At 29.9% G+C, this 22812-nt stretch overlaps 1 protein-coding gene and 1 pseudogene across 1 annotated transcript; both read left to right on the top strand.

The window, feature by feature from the left end:
• Positions 1 to 807: 807 nt before the first annotated feature.
• Positions 808 to 2309, top strand: LOC124938729. Its single transcript, XM_047479229.1, has 4 exons — positions 808 to 1084; positions 1517 to 1703; positions 1793 to 1971; positions 2096 to 2309. The coding sequence occupies exons 1-4, from the start codon at positions 809 to 811 to the stop codon at positions 2102 to 2104; spliced, it is 651 nt and encodes a 216-aa protein (XP_047335185.1). The 5' UTR covers position 808; the 3' UTR covers positions 2105 to 2309.
• LOC124939435 lies at positions 2260 to 20967 on the top strand (annotated as a pseudogene).
• Positions 20968 to 22812: the final 1845 nt, after the last annotated feature.

Below are 22812 nucleotides of genomic sequence, written 5' to 3'. Positions count from 1 at the left end.
TATCAGGCCGACCCAATTTTGACCTGTTTATTAACTAGGTTAAACAAGTCGACTAAAAGTTTGACCCGAACAAAAAAATACATAACCCTAACCTGATTTTTTGTGTTCGGTTCGGATCAGATCGTGTTTTCGTGTCGGGTCTAAAATTGTCAACCTTAATCACCGGTTTAAGGTTCTATTCGTCTTAATTAAACATTACTTTTTAATATTTGACCGGTTTGAACGGTTTCAGTGACATTAAACCGACAAACTGAATCGTTGAGATTGGTTTAGTATAAAATAAACCCGTAATAAAAATTCGATTTGGCCGGTTCAGTTTGATATTCAGTTTAGTTTGAACAGTTTCGATTTAGTTTGAATGATTACTTACACCCTTAAATTATATCATCAAATTTATGCGAATTAAGGATTTTGATTCCCGAATTTTAAAGAATCGATAGTCAAAACTCTTATTCGTTGAAATTTGATAGTTAAATTAGTGACATATATCTTGTATTTATTTATTTATAAATAACACTTAAATAATAATTAACAATATTTAAAACAACAATGAAAGTAAAATCTCGTTTGGTATAACTTTCATATTAAAGAGACAAATTTATAAAGTTTGAAATAAGAATTCTCAAACCTATCTCCAATAATTTTTTTTTAATTTGACCAATTCCTCAATAAAAAAATAAATAAATTAAAATATTTACAATATTATTAGACAAATTTGAGATGAATCAGAATTTTTTTATTTTTTTTTATTTTGATAATGAAAAAAAAAGTGTAAGAAGAAAAGGTTAATGGCCAACAAACAAAATAAATGCGACCATTTCAAAGCGTTCATCTCGTTCGCCGGGACCTTGGGGGGTTCCCTGTCTTTCTCTCTCCTCTCTCTTTCTCTCTCTGTTCATTCTACCTCTCATCTCATCACACCAGGGCCAATGGAGAAGACGGTGCTATATGGCATTATTGTTGGTGGGTTTATCCTCCTTATGCTGCTCCTGATTCTCTTCCTCGTTCTCCTTGCTGCAAGCCATGGCGTTTCTTCTCTCGTTCCTCCCGCACTCGCACCATCAAGGCCTCTTCGCCCCCAATCGTACGCTCTCTCCCTCTATCTCTTTAGATTCATCCTACCCATCATTTGTTTTTCCCGATCTCACAAGAACACTCTCAAGGGTTGTGTTCCATCGTTGTTGTTTCAATAGCTTAACTTCCTTCTCAGCTGATGTTTGCCTTATGTGTTCAAATTGAAAGCTTTGACCTTCACACGTTTTTCTCCCTTTATTACCCAACTCACTGATCAACTGGTGGATTCTGTAATACTATAAAAGTGTAATGCTTGTGTTTGCTTTAACTTATGCATCAAGTATTCATGCGTAAAATAGGGTTGATTGATAAATTGGGTTGTTGTTGGCAAGTCAAATCACCATTTATATTCGTTCCTAGATGATCTCTCCAAACCCATTTGGGAATTTCATTATAGGATTGATCTGAATTCTGATCTTTAATTTTCATTTCATTTTTGTAGGGTGACGATATTGAAAGGCCACTTGTTTCGGATGATCTGAGGTTGCCACAATATCATCAAAGGAATGACTTTGATGGGAATTATACACTTCTAGGCGGAAATCAAGCAACTGATAACCATGTCAGTTCACTACATTCGGATAAAGTTTCCAAACAAGTTGCATCAGCCACTTCACAGTTATCGCAAAGTATAGTGGATTTTTCATTAGCTATTTGAATAGTGTTCTATTCTTGATTTAATTGTGTAGTTAAACTATACCTTACGATTTCCTTACAGGCGGGAGTTTTATTCTGGATGTAATTTCTGAATCTTCTGATGATGGTATTAATGCGACACTCAGACGTCCATTGGTGGCCAATCGATTGGCTGAAGAACAGAACCGTGTGAAAAAGGAAGGTCAAATTCCTGAATCAAATTATCGGGAAATGCTAGCATTAAGGAATCTGGATCCAGAGGTACTGCAAAACAAATTTATAATTCCTACAATGACATGAATTGAAACAAAAAGGGATCAATACTCCATTATGATTATTTTTAATATACAAAACATGCCATCACATCTTTCTGTTAGACGCGCAGGATTTATAGGAAGTAATCTCACTCTTGAGGCAATATCTGGTCCTTCTCGTGGGCTTAATTCTTCAATAAAGTCGACAAATTCTTCAAGGCTTCCTCTGACATTAGGGAGGGTGGCTCCCAGTGAAATCTTGCTGAAGGATTCAGAAATTTCAGGGAAGCATGCAATGATAAACTGGAATTCAAATGTAATCGTCGCTTACCATCTCACACTTGCAAATGGTTTCTTTCTTTTGAAATTTGCTCATTTGTGCTCAAATTATTGGATCAGAAATTTAATGGGAGCTAGTGGATTTGGGAAGCTTAACCGGTACATTCTTGAATTCCTTGTCAATACATCATCCTGATTCAGAAAGCAGACAATGGGGTGATCCAGTTGAACTTGGTAATGGAGACATCATTACTTTTGGTACAAGCACAAAAGTACTTGTAAGTATAATGTTTTCTTATTATAGTCTTCTTTTCCAATGAAAAACCCTAAATATTTTTCTTTGAATGTTAATTGTCCAAATTGATTGGTCAATATCAAAGTTGGTTTAAATATGTAAAGTATTCGAAAATGGTAAAAGATAACTCGTTGTTAAATTGGTACAATATATTCGCCACCCCTTAACAACCAATCAATTTCCTGCACTTTCATACCATATTACTCTTCTATTGACTTTAGTTTAGCTAGACATTATACATTTCTATTTTATTCTGCGACCAAGAATTATGTTGACTTAATACAAACCTGTTCAGCAAAATGTTACATTTATGCGACCAAGAAAATATATTACTCCATTTTTTGCTTCTGTTTGAGACTCACTTAAGATTGGGTTTCTTCGTACTTCATTTACCCTGAAAATACCTTCACACAATAATGAGGTGCAAAATACTATGCTTTATTAATCTGCAGGAAAACAGTTTTAATTGGTTAATTTTGTATCATCTGAAGATTTGCATGTTATACTATTTTTACATAAAGTTGACATGCAAGTATTTGCTTCTCATATCAGTAGAAAAAATTGAATACCACCAAACATGCACTGGTTTTTAATATTTTTATATTTAGATGTCTATATTTGTTTATTTGATCTATCATTATGATACAAAACCTATATCTGGTTATAGAACTTTAATGGAGAAAGGGGAAAACCCTAGAATTGGGAGAAACTGGAAAATACTTCTCAAAGATGATTAATTTCATAAAAGTCTACGGCCCTTTTTATAGAACTAAAACCTAATCAGATACTAATACAAGAAGATAATTAGTTTATTAGGATAATATTTATCTTTCAAATTTATTAAGATAGTATTTTCCTTTTCAGTTTCGGATTAGATTAGTATAAAAACATATCTAAGTTAGAACTTGTGATTATTGAATGAAATTATGAAAGACTCTATACTTCTCGTCTTGATTTATATTTGCTTCTCACCTCCTTTTCTTGGATTGTTTAAACCCTAGACTGTTTGAACTCTATCATTGGTATAAGAGCTTTCAATTCTTGCACTTATGCCTTTGCTATTGTTCTAGTTCTGTTTTCATTTACGAGATAAAAAGAACAAAAAATATGTATTGGAAGGAAACTGGAATTACCTCGTTATTCACATATCATCTCTTGATTGCAAGTATGAACGAAATCTTTGAAGAAAACAAGCTACCTTCTCGTTTCAGGGTTAGTAAAGTTGTCAGACATTTAGATGGTCAAACATTAACTTGGTATACCAAAGAATTAGAGATTGAAACATGTTTGTTAGACTGAATTCAAAGGTTGGTGGTTTGTAAACGATTTTATTATCATGTCGATCTTCAAAAGATACATACTATTATTGGTAACTTGAAGCATCTAATGGACAAAATCAAGTTGGATAACTAGAAATAAGAGTGAGTCCTGGACATGAGGGTAGAAGAGAATGTCCTAATTGAAGATGCATGTGTTGAATCAAATGAATTGTTGGCTCTACATTCATTTATTATTCCACAAGACTACTTAGAGATACAAACAGCCCCTCTTGCAATTGCTATTGTTGAGACGTTGAATGGAGTCGCTACCATTGTTGAGACTTCTGATGATCTTTCTTTGACCACTACAACATGTTTAAGAGTTCTCGCAAACCTAGTTTTTTTGTGCTAAATCATGCAAATGAACATTGGTATTTTTAATATGTTAGATCAAACTGTTGAAAAAGCTCCAATTTTCAAAGAGTTTTTCAGCTTGTACTATTGGAGTTGGACCACATATTCCTTTAATTCATCTTGCTTTTGCTGGACAATGATGCTCAAAACGAAGGATAATTTCAGAATTGTCTTTGATTGAGGAAGATTGTATTTTTTTCAACACTCGAGGTCAAGTGTCTTTTTAGGAGGGACTATTGATACAGAATGGAGACTAGGGTTTTTAAAGGGCCAATACTACACGGGGTCCACAAATTAATAGTATTATTTTTAGTTTAAGAGAATGGGACGAGAATTGAGACTTCAGATAGAACAGGGTGTGAGACACTTTAGAGATGGAGGAGAGAAACAGACTGAACTACTATCTTCTTATTCATCATTATTATTCTATATTCTAACTGGTTACGTTGCATTTTATGTATACTACTATTCTAACCAACTAGACTAACTAACTATCATATTAACTACTATTAGTACTAACTAATCTACTAACTATATCTCTAACTATCTAATTACACACACTTTGACACATCGTGTGATTGTCATTTTAAACACTAATCTCTACTTCATATCACATTATTCCAGGTTCAGATTACATCTGAGATTGAATGTCAAAAACCATTCGGCCTTGGTGTCGCTTCAGACCCAATGTCGGCACGTCGAGGAGGAAAAAAGTTGCCAATGGAAGATGTGTGCTATTACAGGTGGCCCCTAGCTGGGGCTGATCAGGTTTAGGATTTCTCAAGTTTGAGCGTCTTCCTAATATCTTACATGGCTATATAAAAAGGTGTTGTTTGCTTGATAAAATGCAGTTTGGAGTGTTTGGTATATGTGATGGACATGGTGGAGAAAGTGCTGCCGTTTCTGCTAGCAAGTTAGTCTCCTACTATCATTCTTTCTTCTTAGAAGTTCCACTGCTCTTAAAGATGGTTTCCAATTTTCTGTTCACAGAGGCTGTTTGCACTAAAGTGATTTCTTCTGTTGTTTTGCTATAGGTTACTACCTGAGAAGGTGTCAAGTATCTTGTCAGATCCGTTCAGAAGGCAGAGGGTTCTATCGCAAGGTGATGCCTCAGATGTTCTCCGTGATGCGTTTTCGCAAACAGAAGCATGCTTGGATCACTATTACGAGGTTTTTTAACTGTTCCAACTTGATTTAATCTTTTGTAGGATTTTGAACTGTTTAACTTTTTTGGTGCCACTTCATGTCTTGTTTATGATGGTACTTCTTTAAATCTTTTAGGGGTGCACGGCGACCTTGCTTTGGTTTGGGCCGATGATCGTGAAAACTACTTTGCTCAATGTGCAAATGTTGGAGACTCTGCCTGTATTATTAAGTATGTGGTTTCATCTAATAACTACTTTTTTTTGTCCGAGTATGCATATTTGATTAGTAGAATGAAACACTTTGTATTTGGATATGAATCGATACATAGATGAGAAACAACCCATGAATTTTTTAATACAGATCCAATATGTTTGGAATAAAAGGTGTGGTTGGCTGGGATACACTAGAAATCTCTCCATCTTCAAACGCCCTCCCGTCAGATGATTCAATCGTTAGATTATCACAACTTAGTGGGGGGCCATGACTATGGGGGGTATGATAGCTTTTCAAAACGATTTTCTTATCTTGATCCCTCACCTATTCACCAAGTCACCCAGCCCAATCTGTCTTCGTCTGAAATAACAATTATATTGCAAATACTTTATTTTAGGTGTATTTTCCTAGGGTAGCTTAAGTGGAAAGAGTCTGCTTAAGAGACCAAAGATCTCATGTTCAATTCCCATTAAGGATGCCTTAAAAGTTGAAGTGGGGGGAGGGGGGCATGACTATGGGGTATATTGATAACTTCTTCAAATTTTAAAAAAGGAATATCTGCCTAGGCGGTGCTCGATAAAATATATTACTTAATATAAAAAATTAAGTGCTTATTTGAATTAGTCCATTTGCTAATTGTTTTCTAATATCACTAAATTATTTAGATTCAGCTCCAATTAAGCTAAAAAAATAAGTTAGAAAGTCTGGTTTAATTTGGTAAAGTTATGAATGACTTAACTCGATAATGTAGTAAAAATATACAAATGACAACTTTAACCGTATAAATTAACCAAATTTCGTTATATAAGGTTAAAATTCAATAATACATATAATAACTGGAAATTCAGATATTTTTATTTGGTCTTTTCAGTTTTATATTTTTGGACACTTAACTATTTCGACACTAAGCCTTGTTCGGTTGGAATTATTTAAATAATCTCAACCTAGTCTAACATCATTTCACTCCCTTTTCATCAATCACATCACTCAATTAATTAACAAAATTACTAAAATACCCTCTATTAAATTTTTTATTTTTATTTTATCATTATATATTAATAATTTAATACTCTTTAAGTCTTTTTGTCAAAAAAATCTCCACTCCCTCAAAATCATCTACAATAATTACTTTTTAAATAACCCACTACCGAACAGGCCTTAGATTTCAGTTCATAGCTAACACTTAATTTTCGGTTTTATCAAACATCATGTATTTGGGCCAAAGATGGTTCGAATACACTAAGTTTCTAAACACAGGATCTCAGCCAGATCCACACCTGGATATGAAATTAAGTTGAAAGAGTTGTTTCCAATATCTTTACCTTGTAAAAACAACAGAATATATGTTTATTCAAGTGGGGTGTTTTTCTTTGGGTTGTCTACTGATTATTAAATGAAAACAAATAGAGTGTATTATATTTTCATTATTTTATATATTCAGAATGTTGGCCAAGACACATTTATTCTTTATATCTTCTGATGTGCACAAAATATCAATCTGGCACATATGGACCTACCTTACAACTTTGTGCATGCTGATGCAATTATAGTTGTCGCATTTCCATTATAGAGTTTATTCGTTTTAATATTTTAAATTGATGATATTGATTAATTACTCAAAGTTAACATGTTATTTTCGTGTTAGAAATTGAGAAAAATAATCAGTTTCTAAATGATCATCATGTATTGTTTCATAGGTTTTTGATCGAACCGGATAATGCATTGAAATATTAATGTAAAAGTTGTAAACTCGATTAGTAGTTTGTATTTCAGTTTTCAAAAAGTTGTAAAATAGTTGTGAAGTTTATTAGTTACACACAAAATTGTATTATGTAAATATTTTAGCCAAATATTATATTCTAATTGGTGGGTAATTGCATATTTGAAATAGTTGATGTAGTTTCAAATTTAGTTGCAAAAATAATTTGACAAAATGATTCACTAAAAGTCCAAAAATAGTTGAAGACTTAATAGTTCTAGATGCTTAATATGTTTGAACAAGTATAATCATAATTGTTTACCATTTTTATTATAATTGATAATTAAAAAATGTATGGCCAAAATAACTATTAAATATAGTAATATTTATTTAATTAAGTGAAAAATAAACAAAAAAAAAATTATATATAGATGAAATATGTTAATAATATAACACTACAAAATTACAGTAGCAAGTTGTTTATGTTACAATAAAATATTTTTACTTATCCAATCTATGATTATGTTACAATTTTTTTTCTTTCCTGTGATAAAATTTGTTTGTAAACTATTTTTAAACGTTGTAACATAGTTTTGAAACCGGTCCATCGGCAAACCCGATGAATCGGTCGTCAAATCGAGTTGGGTTGTTGAAAAAAATTGAAATACAATCAACTTAGTTAAACTCGGTCAATCGTCGGCTGGACTGGACATCTGGCAGTCGGGTTAATCCAATGGGTTTATCCTATTTTTAAAAGAAAAAATCACTTATTTATTTCTCACTTATCACTATCTAAGTTTCCTTCTTCCCGCTTTTTTGGTTCTCATTGGTTTTACCTATTCTAGTTTCATGTTGATAGATATACCGATTTCTAGTTCTAGACACTAAAGTCGTGTTCTCTTGAGTTTTTTAAAAATTTATCCAAAATTAATTTTCCAATCAATCATTTCTCAGCAATCACATCACTCATTTCATTAACCAAAAATACTAAAATACCCCTCTATTTTTAAATTATTATTTTTTATTTTTATTCATATTTATCAATACCATTTAAATTTTTTTTACCAAAATAATCATCACCTCTCAAAATCATCACAATCATTATTTTTTTCTCTCTCTAGTTTTTTAAAAAAATCTCAATCCAATAAGGCCTAAGAATGACAAACTCTTTCATTCACCTCAAACTCCACATACTTACCTGAAACCAGCTGATTCAGCTTTTATTAGACTAAAAAAAATGATTTAAGGTGACATTGTAAGTCATCACTTAAACTTAGTTTCTTCTCTAGATAAAATCATAGTTATCCAAAAATCAGAGGTTGCTAGTTGATTTGAAGCTTGTCCCCTCGCATAATCCAGTTAAGTCTCTTTTATTTCACAAAAAACCTTCTTTTATTGATTATCATTTTCTTGTCAAAATTGGCTATTTAAGGTTTCATACTTCCCCATCATAGTTGATGACAGTAGTGTTAATAGTATTTTGATGTTCATACTTCATATAGTGATTATTAGGTCTCTAGATTATCTTTTTATGTGTTATTGATCATGGATTCTTTTGGAGCAATACCAAACAGGATCGCGACAACTAAATTTAGTGTAGCAATCTCAAACTTATAAAAACCGGAATCATGCCTGGGCTCATTATAGAGGAAACTCTGGATAATTAAATAAGAAATGAAATAGAGACTCATTTGTCCTCTATTGCAGAAATCGGATAACTGGTGGGGAGTATTCATTGGTTAAAAATGCATCTCGCGGACGTTAAAGGGGAGATTCAACTTTGTACTAAAGTTAGTGCACAGTGAGATATGAAATAAATAAATAAAAATAGAAGTTAAAAAGAAAAGAATTATGTACGAAACAAATGAGCACTAGAGACAAAATTTGAGGAGATGAAGAGAATGAAATGTATATGCAAGTTGAATTAGAAAAAATTGACAATAATATATATTATTAAAATTTTCATTTTGTAAATTTTGTTGTAATTAAATACAAAATTTTGAGATTGTAAACTTGAATGAACTAGATTCTGGAGAAAAGATGAATGGAACAGTATTGATGTCTCTATTGAAGGCAATGAACTGATTGTTGATGTTGGTGATGATTTGGCTGCGACTGATTTTGGTGAATGGTGCAAACGTTTTACGAATAATTAGTAATTGATCTATGACTTAAGAGTTTGTGTTTATTTTAATTGTGTTGTCCCTAATCAGAGGCATTCATTCCAAATAATATTTGAATTTGATCTCTACTTTGACTATTATTGTATAAACAATTGATGAATTTTGTATTTTATATTATTTTATTATTATATAAAACTCAATGGTTAAACTGTTGACCCACCAGTTGAACCAGTAACCCAGTGATTCAATCCATTCATCGGGTTGATGACCGGATCGAATTTCAAAACTATGGATTGTAGTATTACATTTTTAAAAAAAATCAAAATTTGTACTGATATGTTTTGTTTTAATTATGTTGAACTGAATTTTGAACACATCTAACATGCTGTTTATTATAAAAAAAATAGGAATTAGTTGACATGTGATATCCAACTCTTCGAATTTAATATATAAACAAAATCTAAAAATAAATGCACTTTAGAAGAATCAATCATATTTGACCAAAAATATATTGTTTCTCTTAAAAAGTATATTTACTAGTCTATTAAAGATTTAAAATATTGGATATATAAAAGTTTTAACCACTTCATATGTTCTGCTTCTTAAATCCACAAGAAATATCTTAATGAAAATTTATAGCTGCACAAAAACACCTATCAAACCAATTACATTATATTTACCCCTATCAAATAATTAAGTAATACACAAAATAATTGTTTCAATTTAATGTTATACAGTTGAAAACTAAAAATGACAATGGAAAGAAAAAATATCGCCAATTGCGTCACCTAATCTGCAGGTTTTCGTTGACGACATTGTGTTGGACAAACTGACGTTTGAAAAATGAATGCCGGTGTAATAAACACTTAATATATTGAATGATTAAATCTAAACTTCAATAACATTCAATTAAAGAATAGATGATAAATCATATCACCCTCTAGCATCCCTTTAGCATCTCATTCAATATCACATTTTGTCGTTTCCTCTCTTGTCGCTGAAATAATATATTTCATATTCACAGTAAATCAGTTTGATAACATATTTAAATGAATTAATTAATTTACTTAACCTTAGAAAGTTTAACTTACCATATAATATAATATTTTCTTGTTACAGCTTAGGTTTAATCTTTTGGGAAATAGACCATTAATTACGTCATATAAATTTTTGAATTTTCTAAAAAAAAGTCATCATAAAAATCTGCCACTGGTGGATTATTAGTTATATAATTCATGCGTGCCACGCACCACGGTAAATCTAACGTCCTTGGACTACGAGTAGTGGTCTTACTTGTATTTATTTCTTCTTTCAATTTATTTTATTTATAGCTAGTGGGGCTCCATACAAAGAAAACTATAATAACAAACAAAACAGTAACAATAGAAAAATCTAAATAGTGGGTCAAATTTAGATCATTTTTATTAGATGCAAACTCCACATTAAATTGTTTCAAAATGTAATTTTAATTATCAAAATTTTAATTTGGTCCAAATGGGCAAAAATATATTTCTTATTATCAATATATTATTATTTTTCTAATTAATTTGTCATGTTTATAAATGAATAATATTTATATACCGTTTTGGACGTATTATTTTTGAATTGATTTTTTTTTTTAATTATATATTCTAATTTGTTAAATCAGGTTTGTATAATTAAAAAATATATAATCTAATAAAATATTTAAAAATATTTGAAATAAATATAAATTTTGTATTTGTTTTCTTACTGACATTTGAAACTACATCACTTGTGTAATTGAGTAATTTTCGGATATATGTGTTTTCAAATTATTGAATGCAGTTTAAATGTTTAATATATATATATATATATGATGTGTGAGAATAGTTGAAAAATCGGAAAAGAAATAATTGTATTTTGTTTACATGTCGTAAATTAGTTTGAGAAAATAAAAATATTAGGTTAAGATAAAAAGACAGACGGGTTCATAAAGTCTTAAATAATTAAAATTTATGATAGTTTGATTGTGTTAATTTGAGCTATGTAGGGTACATTTCAAAGTTTGAGCCTCAATCTATAAAAATAACTTAAATTCGAACCTTAAAGATCATTTTTTTATTATAAAATATTTATTTTCATTTAATTTAATTAAAATACATCAAAAAAATCAATTAATAATAATATAAATAAAAATAAAAAATCAATACAAAACAGTGTAGTAAATGGAATAAAATAGGTATATACATATTGAAGTTTATTCTTCAAAATATTAATACCATTCCTCACTAATCCCTATTAAAATTAGAATATTTTAGATAATCGAATAAAAGACATTTAATTTCATAAATAAGCTTATGAAATCTTTGTTTTGTTTACATTTGACGGCAAAATGTTTTGGGTTGTTGGAAAAATTAGTCAAAATCATGTGTGCTTTGACAACTTATATCTTTTTCCTATTTTCATTGCCGACTGCTGACCACATTATTTGACTTAATTCTTTCTCAAATCTATAGGCTGTCTACCTTATTTATTAATTACTCTTGGCCCATAATACATAATTATAATTCCAGCTAATTAATACTCATATTTATATAACATTTAATTAAAGTACATTCATATAAAGATTAATGCAATTTTACATGGGTTTGCTTATACCATAAATTAGATCCTAATCAAAAAAAAAAAAAAAAAAAAAACTTCAAACATCCCCTAAGAAATCGCCTCTCTATAGTAACGATTTTAACTGTCAATGAGAGGTAGAAACAAAAAAAAAAGTGAAAAAATAAAGGGTAAGAAGGTAAATTTACAAGAAAGAATATTTATTTGAAAATAGACATTAAGATTGTCCTCAAGTAGCAAACCCATAGTGGTTCCCAATTACACAATCCTTTCTTGTTATTGTTACCTTCCATGCATCTACTTGACCTTTGAAATTTCTTATTTCCAATTATGTCCTCCTCCGGCGTCGATGCCGCGTGGCGACATCCTCTTCAACCTCATCAATTTCTTGATCTTCGAATTCATCTTCATCAGTAGTAGTAACAGATTATCCCAGAAACTAAGTCGGAGACGACCATGGCTTCTATCCGACCGGAAATAATCACAAACCGCCCTCTCCTCGACGGCATCAATAACCAACCTACCTCATTCACGTTTAGACCGAACTTTAATATGGGTTAATACCTCTAATGGTCGTCAATGGAGGTGGGATGCTTCTGGTATCAACAACCTTCTTCCTCAAATTCAACCCCTAGTAGTTGGTTTTGGAGCAGGCTGATCATGAAAAACATGAGTCGAAGACATGGAGGAGAATGTCGAATATGTCATCGGACAGGTCCGGAACCGGATTCACTTCCGAGGTTTTCGGGCCTAGTTCTAGCTTATTAAGAAAGATTGAGACTTTTTTGTTGGTACTAGGATGGATGTAAGGGGTGAATTTGGGAGATGGTGTAGTTTCTAGAAAATTCCAGCAGTTTTTTTGGGTTTTTTCAGAAGGTGGTGGTGGTGGTGATAGTTTGAGAGTTAGGGTTCTTGTTTCTTTGAATTGGGTTTCTAGATGAGTTTGCATAACTGTAGACATGGTTTGATTATAGAGAGAGAGAAGAGAGAGAGAGAGAGGAGAGATTTTTGTGAGGTTATGGAATGTGTGTTAAGATGGGGAAATGGAGTCCTATTTTGTAGCTGGAAAAAGCAAGAGAGAAAGCTTTAATTTCTCTTTTCCACTTGAATAAGTGTAGAAATAAATTAAAGTAGCTAGCCTCGCCACATACACTATCATAATCATTTCAAAATATATAATTCTTTTATCATTTTTTATTTTATTAAATTGTGTAGGAAAAAAAAATAATTTGTTTATAGTAAATTCAATACACTATCCATAAAGAGCTCTATTTGATGACTTGAGATATAGATATGATTAATGGTAAGGTAATTTTAATATTTATATTTATTTATTTTTAAAGAAAGATAATAATTGTGTTATTTATGTATGAAATTATTTACCTAAACTAATATTTCATTTAGGGTTCATAGAATTGATTATTTTCTTAGGATGAACATTATATAGAAAAAACAATAGTATGTTATTTTTGGAGATCAGGCTCTGTTTGTGTATTAAAATAACCATTCTTTTCGGCACAATTCGATAGGTTTAAAGAATTACATCTTGTTATGGTTATTTTGGTTGAAAAATGTTTTTTTTTTTTAAAGCAATTAATTTTGATTAAATCAAATAAGAATTACATATAAATATTAATTTACAAATAATAAAAGTTCTACACATTCAATAATACAAAATTGCAATGATTAAATTTTTTAAAAATATATGCATCAATCACGATTTTTTTATGGTGACTCTAAAACGAATAAATTTGAATTCAATAACAGTGAGTAATGAAGGAGAGCAAAAACCGCGCAACTAATATTAAACGGTTATTGTCGAAATAATCTCTAACCCAAAATTCTGAACGAAAATGAAATTTATCTTTACTAGAGGATTAGTAAATAATGCCGAAAAATGTTCTGTAATTGATCATCTACAAATATGATTAAAATTACAAAGTTCTATCGAAAACATTAGAGGATACATGTAAAAGGATCTTCAGACGAGATATGAATTTTAAGACCTCTTTATTAGAAAAATAAAAAAAAAATTAATATCGACTTCATCTCTCATCTACTGTAAAGAATTAGACGAATACAAGTGAATGGATAAGAGACAATCCACCAAAGATTAATAGTATATTCGATTACAAAAATCTGAATGGACTAAGTATATAGAATAAGTATATAGAATGTCATACCGAATTACGCATAATACCTCAAATTTAATTGATGAAGAGATAAGCAAGACCACCGTTTGAAACTTAAAAACATTTGACGAAACTTTTTTTTTTTTTAGAGCTTTTTCTTTGTGGGTGAAAAGACCTAATAATAATTGTGTAGTCTATATATATATTTTTTTTCCTTGCTCTTTTCTTGATATTCATATATAATTCTAACAATTATATTTAATATTAATTAACACTGAAAAATGAACTTTTCATTTGTACTTAAATTAACATCTATATAGTTAATTTTGATATATGTATTGTTTAACTTAATTTATTATTATTAAATTTAATTAGTGATATTAATTTGTGAGGGACAATAATGTAGGATTTTGATGGAAATATTTTAGCCACCCACGTTTTGGTGGTTGTAGACTACGACAACTTTGCTGACAATCAATATATGTACTTAAGGGTTTTCTAATATTTATGCCTGTTAATTTGTTTACATTCTCGATTCTTTTCGATCATAATTAACGTCGTTACAAATTTTATGAAATTTCCTTCTATCAGTGTATAATTTTTTTCAGCTCTCTCCCCCCTTATTAGTACCACTTAATTTGACTTCAACGTAATTTACAATAAGCGTTTATTGTACGAGGTTATCAAATCTCTCAAAATAACAAAGTTTCATGAACTTTCTTTTTCAAACCTCTATGTATATCATTAATTGGAAAAACTTTTGAAAAATTATGATTTGTGATAATTTTGAGTAAGATTTAAAGTATTAATATATAATGATAAATTAAAAACTATAATTTAAAATATAAAGTATTGTAATGATTAATCAATTAAATAATGTGATAAATAAGACAGAGAGAGAATGAATTAATTGATGTTTAACGAAATTGATATTATTTTAATAATATTAATCAAACCTGGCCTAATTGACTAATTGCGACACTTGTATCACATTAATTTGAGAAATAAAAAGTAAATATATTTGTTTTTTTAACTTAATCTCACTTAATTAGAAGGTGACAATGGTGAATAAAAGTTTAAGGGAAATAATTTACCAAATAAATTAAATATTTTAAATTAAAATCTTCCTTTTTTTTAAAAGGTCCAAACTTTTGAACTTTTACAAACTACTTTTTAAATTCAAATTTATTATGAACACTCTAATTTAATAAGAATTAATTTAATCCTTCCAAAAATCGAAATGTGAAAAGAAAAAGAAAAAAAGACAAATGGCCAATCTTACAAGTTATAGTGTAACACTAGTATTAATGAAAGAATTCACCTTCTTATCGATCTTAGAACTAACAAAAACCTTAATTAAAACATTGAAGATTTGATTTCGTCTTACAACTCACCTGAGTATGCCACGATTGTTCTAACGAGGAGTGGTTTAACATTTGGGCTCTTCTTCAAGATGAAGGTTTGTTTTGTCCAGAAGAGTTTGACATAACGACGAGCGACACTCCAATTAAGTTTATGTTTGATAAATCAATGAAAATTCATGAAATAATATTGATTCAGAATTGATTTAATTGTTTTTACTTTATTTATTTATTTAAAGTTGTATCACGACATTGTATGTTTCAAAAACTTATAAAAAATCATCTTTAAGATTTTTTTCTTAATACTAGATATGAGTATATGGATGAGTTGGTTAATTTATTTTGTTAAACATATAATATATCCTCAATCAAAACTTTATATTCAATAATGAAATGTTTTTTGAATTGAAAACCCTTCTTCCTTCTTGCTTCCATAGCAAACCAACAATTGCGCCAGAAATTGTAGGATTCTCCTGAATTTTGTTTTGACAAAAAATAAAATATCTCTCTTAACCAACTTTTAAATTTACAATAAAAAAATGCATTAACTACTATAATTTATTTGAAATTGGAGTCAAACCCTTGTTACTTTCTATTCAAAAGGAATCAAAGATAAGGGACATCTCAGCCCACTTAATTGAAATTTCCATGAATACACATTATTCATGCCCACACCCACCAATTTGTCCATTTACCAAATGCCCATCTCCAATTAACCCAATTTTCTAGTCACACCACCGTCCTAAGGCTAAAAAGGTAAATACAACAACCCAATCTCATTAGGTTTTGGTGACTAGAAAAATATAATAGCACAAAGCATGCACTATTTGTCCCCTTTTTGCTGGCAAAATACACTCTATACTAATCCTTTATACGGTCAACCAATAGTAAAATACTATATACCATATTACATTTCATTCGCATTATGTGAATAAAACTAAATCTGTCACGTTACTTCTAATATTTGTAATTGTCGATTTGAAAGATATTTGTGCGTATTAATTTGTTTAACATTTTCCATTTTCTCACGCTTTTTTTGAAAAACATTTCTAAGAAGATATTTTTTTGGGTCTCCTCTAATTAAACCTTTTCAAAGATTAAATGGATTTGGTATAAGAAAATATTAGCAAGAATGAGGTTGACATCCACCAATCATTTTAACACAAAAGAAGGAAAATAGAGGATTGGTTTGTCATTTGCTTTAATAAAAACAAACATTTTCCAAAGCAACCAGACATAATGAGACGGCGACAAATCAAAAATTAAATATGAACCATAGAAACTATTGCTTATAAGGATAGAATTATATTTATTTATTTTTAAATATGTTGGAATTAGAATCATATATGGTTAATTTCAAAAGATCATGATCTCATAATAGATAGATGACGTTAATAGAAAAAATTAACGTGACTTCTCAATAGTTTCCTTGACTTTGAGTTACTCCTTCTTAAATATGCTCTAAATTCGGATAGACTTTAGAATATTCGAAAACTTTTTTCAAGATATTAATTTGTCTATAAATGGTTAGAATGTAAAAATTCGAATGAATCGCGCATGCAATATAATCTTTGTGCTCAACCATCGAGTTAAACTATGAGTTACACTTTTTAAGACTAGTGGTATTTGATTTCTTAAGCACGGTTCTTAATATTTGAGTTATCATAGAGATTAAATTTTTTTAAAGACCAAAATGTCACAAAATATTAATAAATTAGCTAATCGCAATTTCTATCTTATCAAAATTCAAACAATAAAACATACAACTTTATTTAATAGTTGGTATATAAGTGTTAGCCGACATGATAACTTTTTTAATTGGGTATATTAATTAATGGTCTTCCATTGATCTAAAATAGTTAGGAAATTAAATATGTGGTACCAAAAAAGTTTACGCAGACTGCAAAGAACCTACCTTTAACACTTCCTTAGAAAACATTAAGAATTAGGGCAGAGATCGAGAAGCAAATTAATTAATTATGAAGTCATCTTCCACAATTAAAAAAAAAAAGTACCCTTTATGGTTTGGTCGCCTAGGTATAATATGTTAACATATGAATAAATATTTAATGATCTTTATAACTATTCTATATAAGTGGATTAAGCTACTTATTATCACCATCTATCTCTTATTTCTTTCGAGTCAAATGATAACAAAAAAATCATTCAAATTGAGAATCGTTTCTTGTTCAGACGCAACTAATACAAGTCTCTCCGACATAACCTAGTTAATGCTCAAATACCGGTATAAGATTGGTTTAAGATCATGATTTAATTATAGTGTTATTTTTTGTATTATTTAGTTTAAGACCCTTTTTTTAGTTTGTTTATTTAATTATTTTTTTAAAGATACCTAAAAATATTTAATTAATCGGCAGGTCCAGCTTATAGAATGGATCCGAGGGCCATGTGAGCTGACGAGTGACGACCTAATCTAATGGCTACACCCATTTGCACCCCAAAAACACACTTTCTATTATATTAATATTTATTATCGTGTTGATGACACAATTTAACTTAATTAATTAATTCTAAATACGAAATTTCGGGATTAGTAACTGTTTATAAAGTTACACATTTTATAATTAATCTTGATTAATATGGAAGGAGGCGGTCACATGGAGTCCATTGTCTACTAGCCTATGCAAATTAATTAGTTCCACTTTTTATTTCATGATAGATATATATATATAGGTTTAAAATCCTCAAAGCATTGAATTAAGACGACAACAATTTGAATATTATAATGAGAAACTGAATCGAATCATATGACATGAGTTTTTCTTAGGTAATTGATTACTCATGATCATGAGTTGTTAATTTGATCTCCTCCCCCACTTAACACTAAACCTATGTAATTTATATTTGTTATAAGTAATTATTCATGATATTATAATATAAATTGTGCTATTAATTTTTACTATGGTAGTGAAAAATATCTTTTAAATAAAATGATAGACAAGGACAAGTGCTAGTAAATAGTGTTTTTCTTCAACCAAGAATTATTGTAAAAAATTGAACTTGTTAAAAAAAAGTCGCATTAATTTTGTCAAATCCAAATTTCGGAACACTAACTGTGTGTGACGATTTTTGCACATTGAAAACGTATCAAAGAATTCACTTTCATAATAAATTTGCTGGATTATTTAGAGTAAGTGTTACCATAGCGACTTGAAACGTTGAGTGCCATAGAATAAACGTAACCAGTAATTTACATTTAAAAATAAAATATGTCAAACAAGTTAGTTTTAGAGATATGAAAAGTTTTGGAAATATACAGCGATTTTTCAGTGAAATTTTTCGGCGACGGATTCTTGAAATTCTTCTCCAAAACGTGCATATCATTCGACTCAGTAATAATAACAAATCAGAAATTCAATCGCACCACCGGAAAAGTAAAAAACGTCATTCGTCGATTGAAACACGATCAACACAAACAACACGATCGCCATAAACGGCACGATCGTCACGAACGACACAATTCAGGAAGTAAATGTCGTTAACCCTAAATCTCTTAGAATTGTGTCGATAGCTTTTCTGGAAGCTTATTTCCTAATTGTGAGCGTCGGTTAGTTCTCTAATCTTTGGTGTTCTTGGAATGTTGCCTTTCGAAATCTTCAGAGTTTCTGAATTGCCTTGTTTCTACATTAACTTTTTTTTATTATTGTGTTATGTTCTTTAACAATGGGGAAAAAAAAAAATTAAGGCGAAAGAAGTAAAAGACTTCGGGGAATTACAAGTAAGAAAGCGATGGCTGAAACAGAGCAGAAACATAGTTCTGAGAAAACTAAAATATAGTAGAAGGAAAAACAGAGAAAATTCTCAAATAAAACTAAAAGACATAAAGTGTTCAAGCAGAAGTCAACAATGATGGAAAAATGGAGGGTTAGATATAATGAAAGGCTTATCTCTACGGACTAAAGGATTCAAATTACAAAATTGTTGTTTCAAGCGAAGAAAGAATAGATTGTTCCTTAGCAAGGAAAAAAACCATACAGTGCATAGCCCAACTTAATATTCAGTATCTTCAAGACTAAAATTTACTCAAAAGGGAAGAATATGATAAGATAGTTAGCTGGTATGTAGAAACAACGCGGGAGCTAATTAAGTACCCAAAACCAAGACTTACACTATCAGAAGTAACTCCAATTGGAAAGTAAATGAAGTCTAGAAGAAAAACACTAAACAGAAAGCTGAAACTCAGATACAATACAAAGGCAAAATTTACTTGGAGGATTTTAAACCAAAGATTGAGATTCTCAATTCTCCTTTCGAGTTTAAATTATCCCTTAAAGTTGAAAAGAAGTGCATTAAAGAGTGAGAATATGTTGGTAACTACATAGGAAAGAATCGTGTATCTTTACCGATTACCAAGGATGCCTTGCTACAACAATGGGAGCACATTAGACTGGAAAAGATTATCTGCAAATATCAATGATCTTTATTTCCTGAAGTTTAAGTATGGAACAAATCTGTTGAATATTCTAAAGTTGGGGGCATACTTATGTTTGGCGTTCAACTTCCCACATTAAGTTGGTGGCATATCTGAAATTATATCACAATGAAAAACTTGTCAAAACTATTCTAATAAAAGACAACACATTAAATATAAATAATCAAAATTAAATTATATATAAAAATATAAATAATCAAATTTATAAAATAAAATTTTAAAATATATATCAAAATATAAATAATTTAGTTTATACAAATAATAATTTAAATATATCAAATTTATAAAAATAATAGTTTAAAATATATATATATATAATAAATTTTAAATATAAAAAAAAAACTGAGTTTGAACAGTACACTAGGTTAGCTAGGTTAGTCGGTGAATGAATGAACAAACTAGGTTAGTTTGAGAAGTTGAACGCCAACAAGATTACTTTGGGAAACCATCCATACTTATGTTGGGTCAAACTGCATGGATCTGGAAAAATGGTCTGAAGGATTGAACTTACTTAGCAAACCGAAAGAAATGACTCAAATTTGGTTCAAACTAAGGAACATTTTGGCTCATATGTACAATGTAGAAACACTAAGTCATTTTGCTTGTCTTTTGAGAAAACCATTGTATATGGACTCAATCAAGGAAGAAAGCGAACACGTCACATATGCTAGGATAAACATTGAAGTGCATCCTAGAAGTACTCTACCAGCAAAAATGATAGTTATTGAAAGAAGAAGTATGCCACATTCATTGATATTTCATATGAATGGAGACCAAACAGATGTGCATTCTGTAATATTTTTGAATATGTCAGTAATAAATGTGGGAAAACAATTGAAGAACAACAGAAAATCCTGAAAGTTCAGGAGCAGAAGGAAAGCCTAAAAGTTTATGAGCAGAATGAGAAAACCCAGAAAAACAAAACTGAAGAATCAGGAACTGGAAGGCATCTAGAGGAAACTACAGATGAAAAAGTATATGATAAAAGTATTGAAGATTCAGAGGAAGGAGAAGATGAAAAATTAGAGGAATGTGAAGATGAATAATTAGAGAATGAAAATGAAGAATAATTAGAGGGAAAAAAATGTGAAGAATCAGGGGATGAAAACAATAGATAATTAGAAGATGAAAGTGATAGAATAATAATATAAGAAAGTGAAGAGGAGACTATGAAAGTAGATCGAAGTAACTCAAACAAAGTTGAAGTCAATGAATGCGTAGGTAATTGTAAAATTTCTGAAATACTGAAACAAAACTCATTTTATCATAAGTGTTGGCTCAACTAAAATAATATAACCCAATGGAATGATGTAAACAAAGCTCACAAATAAACATCATCATATGCAATAGTTCAATCACCAATAGTAAAGCCTAGAGCCAAACAGGTGAGAATTCAACGTGAATCTAATCGTTAGAATTCGAGGAATGAGTTTTGAGGAATGCATGTTGGGATTCTAAAGCCGAGGAAGCTCACAATAGAATCATAATTTTAAAATTGTAGGTCTTGTATATATATTTTTGTTGTTTGTTACTGTAATCTTTGTTTGTTTGTTTATTTTCAATCAGATATTTTAGGGGTTGTTGTTTGTCATTCTTTAATCAAAACTAGGAATTGTCTAGCTTTGATTTTGAACATTTTTCTCACTTTTGAGTTTTTAATGAAATGATGATAAAATGTTTAATCTAGTCGATTAAGTATTTTCTTGTATAGATTGCATAACCCTAATTCTTGCGCAGTTTGCATAATCTTATGACCGAACATCAGAGTAACACATATAATATGTTTTTGAGAATAAGAAAATACCCGATTAGAGATTTGAATAACCATTTTTTTAGGTTTAGAGTTGATATATAGATAATTAGTGGGTGTCAAGCTGTGAAGCGGATAAATGAGAAAGGTAGTTAAAAAGGTTTGAGGTCACTTAAACTGTCTTTGAGTGGACTAATTAACCCCTCTTTTATGTTTTAATATAATTAGTGAAAATTAATTAAACTTGTCTTTTGGAAGTTTACTGTAGCATGCATGAATAGAAAAACAGCTAATTAATTCATTAGTTTAAAACACATTGAGGCTTGCATGTGAGTGTGATTGTGACGAACACCCATTTAAGAATGTAATGTCATCCATCCATGCATATTTAAATATTAACATATAGTATATATATAGTGCTGATGAGAGGAACCGCATTACCGCCCTATATGCAGAAATTAACTAAAACATAGTTTATGTTTTTTTCTTTTTATAGTCAAAATAACGTATATTATAACCCACTAATCATTTCGGATAATGATCGCGAAAAAATAGGTATAGATGTGTTACTAGTTTCGATATGTTAGAAAATTCAAAAAGATCTAACTGTTAATTATCATGATATACAGATTATAGATCGTTGTAATATATATAACAGTTTAAGCCATAGTCTAAACAACATTTTTTATGGCATAAAACCAGCTCGGTATTAGTTTTAACTTGTTGGTTATTATCATTGGATTATAAGTTGATTATACTTGATCAAAATAGAATTGGTCCATTTACTGGCAAACAACATTAATTTACTTATGAGTGATAAAGGGAAATTTGGGAGAGGAAGAATGACGTGCCATCATCTCATTGGTTGTTAAAAGAAAAAAATGTAAAAAAATAAAAATTATTTTATTTTTTCAACCATTAAACCGTTATTACTTCTCTCCTTTTCTCTCATAATCATTTCTTTTTATTTAAAATTATCCCAAATGTAAGAGGATTGCTGGTAAATATGTCGGTATGAGATTAACTAGTATTATTAGGAATAGTAATGAAGAAGATCGAAACGATTTGGGGGAATTCCTGTCGAAAATGTCTCCACAAAACACATTTAATACTTTTATAAAAAAAAAATTTAAGCAACGAA

This window comes from Impatiens glandulifera, chromosome 5, assembly GCF_907164915.1.
Source record: "Impatiens glandulifera chromosome 5, dImpGla2.1, whole genome shotgun sequence".
Taxonomy (NCBI): domain Eukaryota; kingdom Viridiplantae; phylum Streptophyta; class Magnoliopsida; order Ericales; family Balsaminaceae; genus Impatiens; species Impatiens glandulifera.
The sequence above is the reverse complement of the archived record's forward strand: the minus strand, read 5'-3'. Positions and strand labels throughout refer to the sequence as shown.

Coding starts and splice junctions, on each gene's coding strand:
- LOC124938729 (XM_047479229.1), top strand. CDS start 809: ATGCGACCATTTCAAAGCGTTCATCTCGTTCGCCGGGACCTTGGGGGG. Junction 1,085..1,516: donor AGGCCTCTTCGCCCCCAATC/GTACGCTCTCTC, acceptor TCATTTTTGTAG/GGTGACGATATTGAAAGGCC. Junction 1,704..1,792: donor CACTTCACAGTTATCGCAAA/GTATAGTGGATT, acceptor ATTTCCTTACAG/GCGGGAGTTTTATTCTGGAT.